At 42.1% G+C, this 15,623-nt stretch overlaps 1 protein-coding gene across 1 annotated transcript in view; it reads right to left on the bottom strand.

Annotated features, from left to right (window-relative positions):
* LOC129722065 (organic cation transporter protein) overlaps window positions 1–15,623 on the bottom strand; it is a 65,006-nt gene that overhangs the window by 30,548 nt on the left and 18,835 nt on the right. The window contains exon 2 of the mRNA XM_055675289.1: window positions 14,825–15,508. Within this exon, the coding sequence (XP_055531264.1) occupies window positions 14,825–14,867 (43 nt within the window). The 5' untranslated portion in view covers window positions 14,868–15,508. The remainder of the gene's footprint in view (window positions 1–14,824; window positions 15,509–15,623) is intronic.

Below are 15,623 nucleotides of genomic sequence, written 5' to 3'. Positions count from 1 at the left end.
CACAGGCCAATGCTATCACTTGCTCTGAGCTCTTCACACGCGAGTATCGCGTCTACATACCCGCACGAGACGTGGAGATCGACGGTGTCATAACCGATTCGAGTCTGTCTGTCGAGTGTATCCTAAAAAGCGCAACCGGTTGCTTCAAAAATACCGAAACACAGGCGAAGATTTTGTATTGTAAGCAATTGCGGTCCATGTCTCTCGTCGGCGGTAAAAAAGTTTACACTCCGTCAGACTCGTTTCGCGTTACGTTTGCCGGATCTGCACTCCCTAGCCACGTCTCGATCGACCGGGTTCGTCTGCCTGTGCGATTGTATGTTCCCCGTGTTATGAATTGCACCAATTGCAAGCAGTTAGGCCACACAGCCGCTTACTGCTGCAATAAGGCACGATGTAGCAAGTGTGGGGAGACTCATGCGGAAGATTCTTGCAGTGTTAATGCTGAAAAATGTATTCACTGTGGGGAAAACCAGCATGAGCTCTCCACATGCCCGGTGTACATGCAGCGCAGAGATAAAATCAAGCGGTCACTTAAGGAGCGTTCAAAGCGTTCTAATGCTGAGATGCTGAAGAAGACCGTGACCACTTATACCATAACATCGAACCCTTTTGATCTGTTGTCCTCTGATGAAACCGATTCTGACGATTCATCAGCAGGAACATCTTATGCCAATCCTGAGGAAGAGGAAAAATGTTTCTTCTCCTAAACTTCCCCGAAAAGGTCCTAAGATTTCCCAAAGTGAAATGAAAGTTACAAACAAACCAAACAGTGCTGCGGAAAAACCGAAGCAAACTCCTCCTGGGCTTGCAAATTTAAAGTCCCAGAAGGAGTTCCCAGCACTGCCAGGAACATCTAAAACCCCAGTTGTTCCTTTTGCACATCCAGTTGATGAAACAAACTCTGGATTAGTGAAATTTTCTGACATTGTGGACTGGATTTTTGAAAATTTCAATGTACCCGATCCAATTAAAATTTTTCTTACAGCATTCCTCCCAACAATCATTTTTGATCATTTTTGAAGCAGTTGACTGCCCAATAGCCCCTCCTTGCAGCGATTGTATCCTTCGATGCCTAATTCAACTGCGTATATGAAGGATTCTATCTCTGTCTTACAGTGGAATTGTAGAAGTATTTTACCAAAAATTGATTCGTTTAAAGTTTTGATAAATAAAAACAAATGCGATGCATTTTCCCTTTGTGAAACTTGGCTTACTTCAAATATTGATCTCAACTTCCATGATTTTAATATTATTCGCCTTGATCGAGACACCCCATATGGAGGAGTACTTTTAGGGATTAAAAGTGCTATTCTTTCTATCGTATTAACCTCCCCTCGATTCCAGGCATCGAAGTTGTCGCATGTCAAATGACAATACAAGGTAAAGAGCTTTGTATTGCCTCAATATATATTCCTCCCAGAGCACAGGTTGGGCAACGGCTGCTCTTTGATTTAATAGAACTTCTTCCCTCGCCACGTTTGATTTTGGGAGACTTCAACTCTCATGGTGTGGCTTGGGGTTCCCCCTACAATGATAACCGCTCCTCTTTAATCTATAACCTTTGCGATGACTTCGACATGACTATTTCGAACAACGGTGAAATGACACGTATCCCGAAACCTCCAGCGCGCCCAAGCGCTTTGGATCTATCCTTATGTTCGACGTCGCTACGGTTGGATTGCACATGGAAGGTAATCCTCGATCCTCACGGTAGCGACCATTTGCCTATTCTTATTTCATTCAATAACGGGTCGACTCGCATGCGACCAGTTGACATTCCGTATGACCTCACACGGAATGTCGATTGGAAGTTATACGAGGAAATGATTTCAAAAGCGGTCGATTCGATTCAACATCATCCCCCACTTGAAGAATACAACCTCCTCGCGGGCTTGATTCTCGACGCCGCGTTGCAAGCCCAAACGAAGAAATATCCCGGCGTAACGATCAAAGAGCGGCCTCCAACTCCGTGGTGGGACAAAGAGTGCTCCGATGTCTACACGCAAAGATCCGACGCGATTTTGGCCTTCCAGAAGGGAGGTATACCCGACGACTATATACGGTATTCGGAGCTTGATACCAAGCTTAAAAGCCTGGCTAAAGCAAAGAAACGCGGATATTGGCGCCGGTTCGTGAACGAGACGTCGAGGGAGACATCGATGAGCACTCTTTGGAACACAGCCCGAAGAATGCGGAATCGCGTAACGGTCAACGAAAGCAAGGAGTCTTCAAGTCGGTGGATATTTGATTTTGCCAGGAAAGTATGTCCGGACTCTGTTCCTGCGCAATACTTTGTTCGCGATACGTCTCCGGGCCACGACGCGATAGAATCACCTTTTACGATGGCAGAATTTTCAGTTGCCCTCCTGTCCTCTAACAATAACGCACCTGGGTTAGATGGAATCAAATTCAACTTGTTGAAGAATCTACCCGGTAATGCCAAGAGGCGCTTGTTGAACTTGTTCAATAAGTTCCTGGAGCAAAACATTGAACCGCAGGATTGGAGGCAAGTGAAGGTGATCGCCATCCAAAAACCAGGAAAACCAATTTCTGATCACAACTCTTATAGGCCGATTGCAATGCTATCCTGTATCCGGAAATTGATGGAAAAATGATACTCCGTCGTTTAGACCACTGGGTCGAATCAAATGGTCTACTATCAGATACTCAATTTGGCTTCCGCCGTGCCAAAGGGACGAATGATTGTCTTGCGTTGCTTTCAACAGATATTCAGCTGGCGTATGCTCGCAAAGAACAAATGGCATCTGCGTTCTTGGACATTAAGGGGGCTTTTGATTCCGTTTCTATTGACATTCTTTCGGGTAAACTTCACCGACAAGGATTTTCTCCAATTTTGAACAATTTTTTGCACAATTTATTGTCCGAAAAGCACATGCATTTTACGCACGGCGATTTGGCAACTTTTCGCATTAGCTACATGGGTCTTCCCCAGGGCTCATGTTTAAGCCCCCTTCTTTACAACTTTTATGTAAATGACATCGACGAATGTCTGGCAAATTCATGCACGATAAGACAACTTGCAGACGACAGTGTAATCTCTGTTACAGGAGCCAAAGCTGCCGATTTGCAAGGACCATTGCAAGATACCTTGGACAATTTGTCTGCTTGGGCTTTACAGCTAGGTATCGAATTCTCTCCGGAGAAGACTGAGATAGTAGTTTTTTCTAGGAAGCATGAACCTGCTCAGCTTCAAACACAATTAATGGGTAAAACGATTTCTCAGGTTTTGGTACACAAATATCTTGGTGTCTGGTTCGACTCTAAAGGCACCTGGGGTTGTCACGTTAGGTATCTGATGAAAAAATGTCAACAAAGAGTGAATTTTCTTCGTACAATAACCGGACAATGGTGGGGAGCCCACCCAGGAGACCTTATAAGGCTTTACCAAACAACGATACTGTCTGTTATTGAGTACGGGTGTTTCTGCTTCCGCTCCGCAGCAAACACACATTTGATCAAACTGGAGCGAATACAATATCGTTGTTTGCGTATCGCCTTGGGTTGCATGCAATCGACCCATACGATGAGTTTGGAGATCTTAGCTGGAGTACTACCATAGAAAAACCGCTTCTGGAGCCTGTCTTCTCGTATTCTAATCAAATGTGAGGTCTTGAACCGTCCCGTGATTGAAAATTTTGTAAGGTTAATCGAACTTAATTCTCAAACCCGTTTTATGACATTGTATTTCAATCACATGTCACAAAATATTAACCCTTCTTCGAATATTCCAAATCGTGTCGACTTATCAAATACTTCTGATTCTACTGTGTTTTTCGATACATCCATGATAGAAGAAACTCGTGGAATCCCGGATCATTTACGCGTGCAGCAGATCCCCAAAATTTTTGAAGTAGAATACTTTTCTCAGGAAGTTCGGCTACATAGGGATGTGAAATGAAAATCTAAAACCGAAAAAAGTGAAAAATATGTCCAATTTCAAATGCTAATAAATCGGTTGGTATTCGATGGATTTCCTTCGTTCTTACAGCAATAGATTGGAAAATCTTCTAAGATTCTTTCCAAAATAAGATAATTGTAATTTTATTATTCACACTATTGTACTATTGAAAATAGTCAAGGCTTGTCAAAACGAAAAATTCGACCTCTGATTGGTCGTTATATGCTTGCTTCCCAAGCACGGTCGACAGGATTATATACCTTGCAATTGAAAACATGCTATTTGGCCTATATAAGAGCCTGTTTCAGCCGGAGCCGCTCATAATAGATCTAGACAGCGACAACAGCAGTCGTCCTTCCTTAGCAGCAGCACTAGCCCTGTGGTTGGTCACCACGTCTCAGGAGCAGCGCGGTTTTTCTCAGCGTGTGTCGCCAGACAGCCATTATTCCCCCCGTGTTGGGGCAGCATGAAGATTGCCATCTGGAAATCCAATTTCGGAAATCAAAATGCCTTTTTGAAGGCAAATAAACAAGTCATTGAAAGTTAATAATTTTTGTCAACGCAAGCAAGTATTCTGTGTTGCATCCTAGCAATTCAAATTTGTCGCACCCGTCCAATTTACTGAATGTGAAATAGCTTCCACAGTGCATGTTGTCCGTGTATCTTAATTCCACCAATGTTAGGGCAGCTCAAAGGTTGTAATTAGCAACCGATTTTGAACCGCAACATGCTTTTTTCAAGGCAAATAAAAAAATAATTGAAGGTTAATAATTTTCTGGCGGGTTGCGCCTGTGGCTGCCTTCAAATTAAACAAATCACTTGCCCTGTGGTTGGTCACCATGTTTCAGGCCTCTGCCAGGCTGAACGCCAAAGCGAGCGATCGGGCGAGATTTTTGCCGTACATCAGCCAGCACTTCCTCTAATGAAAAAGTTGGATCATTTTGTTCAGAAGAATATTCCTGTCGGTAATATTACAGTGATGCGATTGCATTATATCCGAAACGGAGTAAAACAATTGTTCTTCTAAGGACAAATAAAACACTTAATTCGAAGAGTTAATAGCTTTGGGTTCCAGTAGCAGTATGGTAACAGCCTCAGCGGTAGGTACATCCGGCACTTACCTGAGGTCGATGTTATAAGGAAGTAAATGGAAGCGGCACGGCGAAACTGTTCGGGTGTGCTTTGACGCGCGTCATTTTTCGTTGTTGATATTATTCCCCACATGAAACGACGCGCTTTCGTACGATAGCAGCGGTATTAGCGGTAGATGCATTTGCCAACACTTACTCCAGTAAAGCCGTGTCTAATTTTCAATGTGAAAACACCTCTCTATTGTGTTGGCAGTGTGCATTAGGCCTCTGCCAGGCTGAACGCGAAAAGCGGTGCGAACCGATTCACCCGGCCGTTGGTTAATGTACAGCCGTGAGTAGAGCTGTGTAAAAATATTCTACTTCAACCTTGCGGTCGTGGCTTTGCACACAACCCTCCTGTGATTTTTTTTTCAAAAGTAAGCTTACTAAAAATGTATCAGAAAATGTATTAGCATTCTTCAAGTTCCAAGTTCCAAGCTATTGCGTTCGTAGAATTTTAAAATAGCCTGTCAATTGCCAGTTGAAGCTGCGCCCTAGCTCGGTTTGATTAGTAGTTACATGGTGATTTTTTTAAACTTTCTGCTTAACATATTATCAATCCATTCCATTTTTTTCAGCGCTGTTTTTTTAGAAGGTTTGATTTGTTTTCTCTTTTATGAATGTAAATTATTTGTTAATACAAACGCCTTGATATTTGTTTTAACTTCTGACTGTTGGCATAAACATTGGTCCTAGTTTACATATTTTTTACCTTTTTGCTCTAACATTCGTTTTCAATTTCAGGTAGGTGTATGTATATTGTATATCATTTGAAAACGCGGTGAATTATATCAATTTTTAGAATATTTTCCAATTACCTCGCTTTATTTAGATTTTTCGAAATAGTATGTATTTGAAACAAATACTGGTGTGTGCCCAAGAAAACCTATACAGGTCGGACTCGATTATTCGGAGACTCGATTATCCGGAAACTCGATTATCCGGAATTTTATTTTTTTGGTATCCGATTTCAATTTATTCCGAATTGTTTCAAATGTTGATTTCGAATTTATTCCGAAATGTTGTCTTTACCATCCCTTCTGGCATATTTGTTACTATTCAAGTCACTTCCGGGAAGTTTGGGATGTCTAATTAATTTTTTTCGCTTCTCAAATTTTTCCCCATTTTCGCCTCAAAAATAACTTCTGGTTACGCCACTGCACCATACAAGTAAAGTAAATAAAAGAAATATTTATTTTATGTTCGTTAATCGTAAAATTTCAATATTTTTTGTGTGATTCGATTATCCGGAATGAAAATCGTTCACTTTATGAAATAAATTTGAGAATTCAATAAGGCACTATGAGATAAATCGAGGTGGACCACCTATGAAATCTATACATTTTATTGGAAATGTGCTATTATTCGATATGCTCATTATTAATGATGATTTCTAAACTGAACAATATCGATCACAGCTAATTTGAAAACGAAAATAACGATATTTCAGGTTAAAATCTATTCATTTCGGCTCACGAGATGAAGTTTACTAATTTTGCTATTATTTTACCATCGATAGACAGATTCCAATTCGATTGATTGCAAAAGGTCAAAACCCAGGTCTGAAATTAAATTCTTGTAATTTCCAGCTGAATCATCAGTGTCACATTAATTGTATGAAATGATCATTGTTGAATTATATTTTTGAGCTTTTATCAATCTTTGTCCAGTTCTCTTAATCATACCATAATTTGTTTTTAATCCAGTTTACTTTATCAAATTTGACTGAGTTTTGGCTGAGTTTGAGGATTTTTTAAAACTGTTCAAAATTACACAGGGCATGCAAGGGTTAACTTTGACAGGTACGTAAATCTTGCAAAAGTTGTATTTTACGACACGTCAACATTACCTAGTGATGTAAGATCAGTGTCTTTTGATCAGTAGTTTTATCACGAATTTTAAGATGATCAATTTCACCCCACTAATCAATTTCTCCCAATTCCACGGTACTTGTTGATAAGTTTTCGATGCGCTCAGATAATTTCGACATATTTTATTGATGACAGTTCAATTACTGTTAGACTTTATTTTGTTGTGTATGTCTTTTTGATCATTTTTCAATAAAATTGAATAGAATTTTCATAGTCTCGTGTACTGTAAAATTGCTTCAAAAAACGACATACGATAAATCATTAGAAATGGTTTGACGCATTGAGCATGAGTAGGGATACCATCTGGTCGAAGTTAGAAATCAGGACATCTTTTCTGGGCACAAATTTGTCTAAGTTATTCTATTCTTCGAAGTATGAGCAAATATAACTCTTAATGATTTGATTTACTCAGTTTTTTCATACGCGGGGATACGTACATCGCGAAAAAACGAGTTAATAAAAAAATCCGCGTGAAAAAACCTTTAATTCGAAAATCTGTGTAGAGAATTACCTAGTAAAAAATCTGAGTGTATCTCTGACGATCCACTTTCATCAAACCACTTTGAATTATTACGCATTAGTAGATACTTTAAAAATTCTACACACGTAAACTGTTTCAACTTAAACTTAACAAATGCCAGATGTTTAATGGTAACGGTCAACGCGTGAGAGATTCGTCTTATTACTCTAGTGAGATTCAACCAAAGAAAACTTTCGATCGCAGTGAGCGTTGTGACCTTGAATCGAACACACTTATTGAGCAATTTTGAAAAATTCTGCTCATTGCCACCCACCAAAGATAAATATCTCAAGAAAATCAGGACAAATGCTAAAATAAATCAGGACGCCCAAATAGGACTCCAAAATCAGGACATGTCCTGCTAAATCTGGACGGATGGTATCCCTAAGCATGAGTGTTTTCTGCTGCTCTTCGTTTTTTTCCATTTGCTTTTTTCTTTTCTTCCTGTGTGGAGTCATCACTGCAACCAGAAGCATTTGATCTATTGTGTCATTGTCCATTGTGTTATCTGTACTCCGCACTTTATATTATTGGTAGAATCCCTATTGAAGTATGTGATACGTTAAACATTTATATTCGTGCTTGTGTGTGAGTTTCACCCTTTCCCCGTTTCAAGCTTATTGCTCTACTATACCGAGCCTCATTCCATCCTACCAATATCGCCTAATTACAATTCTCTGAAGTGAACTTTCATACGTTACTATTTTGTTATAAGAGGGTATGTGGTGACTGTCTGGGAATAAACACATGTTAAAGTCCTTTGACAACCAAACGGGCTGATTCTACTAAGATTCGAAACCACGACCATCCGCTTGTCAATGCGGACTCTGTAACTTTGCGGCTACGGAGCTTCCCTATGCTTTTACTTGCATAGAGATGGAAAACACAATATACCGCGCTAGCCAGACAATAAAACTTTAAATTATTTTATGCAAAAAGACTACTTTGCAATGTACTTTGAGTGCTAAAATAAATTGCGACGAAATACAGTGATCTTCCGATTATCTGCCCTCGATTTTATCGGCCCTTGTTTTTATCACCTTTTTCACCCGATTTTATCATCATATAACATTTCATCAAAAACATGTCAGTATGAACTGATTTTCTATTTAGATTCAATATTTTAGTACTTTGAACAGTTCTGGGTAGAACAACATCATTCTGGATATAGTTTTCATTGAAAACTCAACCATAGGCATTTTAGTTCGATTAATTGATTCAAGCCATAACGTATATTCATACATTTTTTGAGCTATTGAACAACGCATCTTTTGATGCAGAAAAATGGTTGATCAATTCACCTAAAAGTTAGATAGAAAATTTCCTTCTTCATTTGATTGAGAAAGACACATAGTGTTTTCAGCAAATCTTTTACATTAGAACCATATGAAGTTTTCTTTCAAAAGGCACTAAAAATCCCTATTTTCGTTCTAACTTTTTCTCACATTTTTCCAAATTTTTAAACCTTTTACAGTTATCAGCCTTCCAAAAATGCATGTTTTTGCAAAAAAATATTATGTTTTATCTAGTAAAATAAACAAGCTATTTGCCATATAATAATATTTTCAGGAATAATAACACGTCCACAATCTCCAAATCTCACAATTATTCACAAGTGGCAGTTCCACTGTCAATAAGGATACAAACTTTCGTCTTTTAAAGTCTGTAGACAGTATCCTTGATTTATTTTTAAATTCATCAGTGTTGTTTCAACTACGTCATCGATTTCTTTTCTTCTGTTTTCTCCTCGCGAGTGAATGAAGAAAAAATAAAAAAGTCTCAATTTTCATGTGTTTTGAAATGTATTGAAGGGATATTATGTGAAAGAGCTCCCTGCTGAACTACAAGTACGGCAAAGCACGCATGCGGCAGGTTGGCAGAAAGGCCTCAATCACAGGCGCGAAAGGTTCTGGTGCGAAGGCAGGAACGGTACGTTCTGAGACTCCCTCAGGGAGTGTACCGCTACAACCTGCTCGACGCACTCCCGCGATAGCGAAGAAGGTTCCACCGAAAAATTGAAAGAGGAGTAAGCGTGAGCATCTGAACAGTCGCGACCCTCAGGGCCAAATTCCACCGCCTAAACGTGAGAGTAGCACTTCTGTCGCCTACTGTCTGCTGCAACGGGAGCCTGTTGCTGAGGGTATGCAGACTACCCATCCCAGCGTCACTGCTGATGGCAACCGTCCGCCAATCGGATCTCAACCAGATCCGACGAAGGACGCGCTGCCAACAAAATGGGCAGCATCCGCTGCGTTCAGGTGAACCTCCATCACGCAAAGGGCGCCTCTAGTGTTCTTTGCCGGAGGTTCACCAAGGATCAGCTATCCGTGGCGCTGATCCAGGAACCATGGGTCCACGACACCAGGATCCTTGGCTTAGCCAACACAAACAGTAAGTTGGTCTATTGTAATCACCAGTCAAATCCCAGGACTGCAATTCTGCTGAACAGAAACATTAAATTTGTTCCCATTACAGAGTTCATCCAACGGGATTTGGTTGTCATTGCGGTGGAAGTCCCAACAACCAACGGCACTCAAGAAGTGGTTGTTGCCTCCGCTTACTTCCCGGGGGACGAGGACGATATACCGCCATCCGAAGTCGCAGCACTTGTGCGATACTGCCGAAGCATAAACAAGCCACTCATCGTCGGCTGCGATGCCAACGCGCATCACACAGTCTGGGGCAGCTCGGATGTCAACACTCGAGGTGAGTACCTACTTGAATACCTTACTTCTAACAATGTTAATGTATGCAATGTGGGAAACGAGCCAACTTTCAGTAATGCTATTAGACAAGAGGTCCTAGATCTCACTCTATGTAGCGCCTCGATAACGGAGAAAGTCAAGAACTGGCATGTCTCTGATGAACCCAGTTTATCAGACCATAGACACATCAGATTTGACGTCGAGGCTACTCCTCTGAGAAGAGAACATTTCAGGAATCCTAAGAAAACCAACTGGAACTCTTTTAAGGAACATTTGGTCAATTCGAGAACATCCTGCCACCAAAATATTCGAACTCCAGGTGAACTGGACATCGCAGCAAGTGACCTACAGCACAGGATCACGGAAGCTTTTATGTCAAACTGTCCGTTAACAAATCGAACAGTCTGCCGTGATGTGCCCTGGTGGAATGAAACTCTCAGCAACCTTCGTCGGGAAGCTAGACGCTTGTTCAACAGGGCTAAAATCACGTCCAACTGGGAAGCCTATAAAGCATCCCTTACAAAATACAACGCTGAGCTACGCAAAGCCAAAAGGAGGTCTAGAATTCGATTCTGTGAAGACATTCAGACTCTACCTGAGGCAACGCGACTGTAAAAAGCGATGTCCAAAGATCACACGAATGGTCTTGGGCAGTTGAAAAAGGAAGATGGTAGTCTGACTGTCACCACCAAGGAAACGCTGGATGTTCTTATGAACATTCACTTTCCTGGATCGACAGCAATCTCCGGTTCGAACGTCGAAGAGTTACAGAGCCTCGAATCCAGACGCATAACGTCACGTGACTCCGCAGCGCTCGCTCGTAGAATTTTCACGGAGACTTCTATCAACTGGGCACTAAGCTCTTTTGAGCCTATGAAGTCACCAGGACCGGATGGCTTCTACCAATCTTTCTAAAAAATCGGACGGAGTCGTTATGTCCGAACTCATCAGCCTCTTTCGAGCCAGCTTTACTATGGGACATATCCCGGTCAACTGGCGGAACGTTAAGGTGGTGTTTATACCAAAGCCGGGCAAAAAAGACAAAACATTGCCCAAAGCTTTCAGACCTATAAGTCTGACGTCAACTCTTCTCAAGTTGATGGAGAAAATTACGGACAACTACATCCGCAGTGAGTTTCTGAAGGAGTTACCCTTACACAAGCATCAATATGCTCATCAACAGGGTAAATCTACTGAAACCGCTTTGCATTGCCTAGTGACGAAGATCGAGAAGTCCTTGAAATATAAAGAGACAGCGGTCTGCGCATTTCTTGATATTGAGGGAGCTTTCGATAACACGTCCTTTGCATCAATTTACACGGCTCTACAAAATAAAAGAGTCGACGATACTACAATGAGCTGGATCCAAGCAATGCTTTCGAGCAGGAAGATCACAGCTGCATTGGGGGATACGTCTGTCACAGTAGGGGCAGTGAAAGGGTGTCCTTAAGGAGGAGTTCTCTCTCCACTGCTATGGTCACTGGTAGTAGACGTTCTCCTAACCAAGCTATCACAGCTGGGCTTCGAAGTCATTGGATATGCTGATGATATAGTCCTTATTGTTCGGGGAAAATGTGATGCAACTCTATCTAGTCGTATGCAAACGGCACTTAACACCACCTCTCAGTGGTGCTCAGAAGAAGGGCTGAACATTAACCCCACTAAAACGGTCATTATACCATTTACCAAGCGAAGAATGCACACAATCATTCCTCCGCTACTGAATGGGGTAAGACTATGTTTCAGCAATGAGACCAAATATCTTGGAATCATTCTGGATAAGAAGCTGAACTGGACTGCTCACCTAGACTACGCTATCAAGAAGGCAACTTCAGCTATCTGGGCTTGCAGTACACTGTTTGGCAAGACCTGGGGGCTAAAACCACAATTAGCGCTCTGGTCTTACATCACCATTGCTCGGCCACGTATAACTTACGCAGCCCTCGCATGGTGACCTAAAGTAAATGAAAAGACAGCTCAGGCGAAACTTACCAAAGTCCAACGATTGGCCTGTCTCTCAGTTACCAGTGCCCTGCGCACAACACCGACAGCAGCCTTGGAGGCCTTGCTTTGCTTACTTCCTCTACATCTCCATGTGAAGAAGGAAGCAGAGCTTGGCGCACTAAGGCTGCAAAGAAATACAACGATGCTCGAAGGTGACCTAACGGGTCACCTAAGCATCCTAAAGGAGTTTAAGCTGACACCTTTAGTAACAACAGTCTCGGACTGGATGGAAGCGAAGCCAAACATGGACGTTCCATATATAGTGATCGACACAGATCGCTCCATGTGGAACAATGGAGGGCCGAGTCTTCCATCGGGCACAATCCGCTTCTACACGGATGGCTCAAAAATCGGACCCCAGACTGGTTCAGGGATCTACGGACCAGGTATAAAGGCCACTATCTTAATGGGTAAGTGGCCAACCGTCTTTCAGGCGGAGGTATACGCAATATATATCTGTGCTATAACATGTCTACATCGCAAATATAGACATGCGAAAATCGGAATCTTTTCGGACAGTCAGGCGGCACTAAAGGCATTAAAGTCTGCTACATGTGTCTCCAGACTAGTCTGGGAGTGCATCGCAACACTCAGGGAACTCTCCCGCCTCAACAAAGTTATGCTACTTTGGGTACCCGGTCACTGCGGAATCGAGGGAAATGAACATGCCGACAGCCTCGCAAGACAAGGATCTGCTCAGCAATTTATTGGACCGGAACCGTTTTTGGGTACTTCCACATCCGCCATTAAAGGCGAACTAAGTACATGGGAAAAGCTAAAGATAGCATCTCAATGGCAACATGCGCAGGGTTGCAGGCAAGCTAAACAGTTTATCTACCCTAACCCTACGGTTACCAAACGGCTACTTAGTTTAACTCGTAGTGAACTACGCATCATCACGGGACTTCTCACTGGACACTGTCCTGCTCTTTATCATTTAAAGAAAATCGGCAAAGTCCTAACCGACTATTGTCGCTTTTGCAACGCTGAACCTGAGAGCTCGGCGCATTTGCTTTGCTTTTGCGGGGCTCTTGCTTCATCGAGGTTTAACTTCTTTGGAAGTTACCTCTCAACTCCATACCAGGTATGGAGCACCAATCCCAAAACGGTCACAGGTTTCATCAACCATGTAGTTCCGGATTGGGGCACAGGCTTACCACCAATTAGCTCAACTCCATCAATGAGTTCGAGCATCTTGTAATCTGTGTAAAGTAATCGTGACCAGCCACAAAAGACAAACATTCCTGTCGCAGTGGCGCTTTCTACCCAATGCCCTTCAGGCATACAAAAAAAAATGTGAAAGGGCTATCAGTAAACCACGTAAACACATTTAGGGTCATTGCTGATTCCTCTTCCGTTACCTTAGAAAATAGCTGAAAATCACAAGAAATTATTTTTTTAAGCTGCTTGAGATATGTATGACACTAACATCACAACTTCACAGCTTTATGCAAACACTAGTACCTAACCTACGAACTAGTAGTGAAATTTATGTCTTATTTATATGAGAGCTCTACCTTCCAGAAGACGGAGGGGTGTGAAGTTACCATTGACATATTTCTCACTCCCAAAAACCTCACCATGTCAAATTTGGTTCCATTTGCTTGATTAGTTTTTAAGTTACACAGAAGTTTTGTTATATAAGTATGGGAGCCCTTCCTTCACGGAGGGGGAGTAGTCTCGAGCTACTCTAATAACCTTTTCCGGCCTCCGAAATCCCTACATAAAAATTTTCACACCGATCAGTACAGTAGATTCCACGTCTATAAAGATCATAGAGACAGACAGACAGATAGAACTGCTTTTTCATATGATTAGATTTCTTGTAGTTATTTAAATCGCTGATTTTACGTATAGAATTATTGGTTTACCATCTTTTATAACAAAATATTAATAAAAAAAATATCCCGATTTTATCACTTTCCCTATTTTATCACCCCAAACATCATCAAAGGGGTGATATAATCGGGTGATCACTGTATAATTATTTCTACCAACGTTATTCTTCATGCTCTGTATTCCTCACTTTACTCATTAACTGCATACTAACAGCAGCTGCTGTCAATATTTGAAGAAACGCAAATTCGGTGTGGTAATTTAGATTATCAGTCAGACAACTTCCAACGCATCGCTAACGAAAATCTGTTCACCGAAATGCATGCTGTCACGCTACATTAATTTCTCTTACTTCACGCAGTCACGCAGGATCGTTTAACTCAAAACGCATTTCCTGTACTTTCATCACTAGAATACGCATGCCAAATTTGATTGAATCTTTCATATCTTGAATCTTAAGTTCGTATATTGGGACAGAACAGTTTCACAATCCTACTGGCACAAATAGTTCTCGCAAAGCTAGACGCCCACAATTGGCACTTTAGTTTTAGAGGCCGCCAAATGTCACTAATCGTCCCAACTTCGAGCACATTCAACGCCATCGATCGACATATATTGATTTTCATTTGGAGCTAAATTAGCATTTACCGCTTCCACCATTGACATTCGAGTCACTTCGGCTGTACTTCCCAGTGAACCACAGAAAAAAAATCCCTTATTAACACAGGCGCTCACACACAACACAAGTATCTGCACCTCGTCACGCTTCAGCTTTCAAACCGCGCTTTCAAGGTTTAATTTCAGCACAGTTTCGAATTTCAGCCGCAAAAACTCACCCAACATTCCCATCAGCTCCTCCAGCGTATGATCGACCGCCATGCTGCTGCTGCTGCTGTTACTGCTGTTGCACCAGTTGTCAGAACGAATGGAACGAAGAGTGAAAGACACAAAACTTGTAGACCTCCGACCTTCCCAGTTGGCCTTATCCGCGGGACTACTTTCGATTGTTTATTGGTTAAGTTTCGTTTGTCAAAGAACACTTTCCCCAGCTACTAACGTTTGTCCTGGGAACCACACCGAACTAAAGCCACCGCTATTCGATCGGATACGCGGCGCACTGGAGGAAAAAAGTCCGTCCGGTTGAGCCGATCGTCTGCGAGCAACTCCGCGCCAAACCTTCGCGAAATGGATCGATTGGCGTGCGCGATTCTCGGTCACCAAGCAGTCGCGAAACTCACACTCCTGCCGTGGCAGTCATCGAGAGCGTCATCGAGCGACCGAGCGCAGCTCCAATGATGGATGAGCAAACGCGCGCGCAGTTCACTCTTTCTCTGTACGAGTTTCGGTCTACCAATATTTACTACCCGGTGTGTGGGTTACTAATTACTGAGTCCGTTGTGTGTTGTGAGTTTTCCACTCGGTTGCACGCCTAATGTGACGGGTGGTTTGGGCTGAAGTCTCACTGACGGCGATGCACTCTAGTGCATCTGGCTTTCCGTGGGGCCGTTCTTTTTGGTTTGCTAAAGAAATAGAGAGGAAAATAAAAGCAACGGAAAAGTAATGAGAAATTGAAAACAAAGCATCTGTGCAATTTGACAAGCAGTAGAGAAAATGCAAGATGCAAGCAGGAAATTA

This window comes from Wyeomyia smithii, chromosome 2 (genome assembly GCF_029784165.1).
Source record: "Wyeomyia smithii strain HCP4-BCI-WySm-NY-G18 chromosome 2, ASM2978416v1, whole genome shotgun sequence".
NCBI classification, from domain to species: Eukaryota; Metazoa; Arthropoda; class Insecta; order Diptera; family Culicidae; genus Wyeomyia; species Wyeomyia smithii.
The sequence above is the reverse complement of the archived record's forward strand: the minus strand, read 5'-3'. Positions and strand labels throughout refer to the sequence as shown.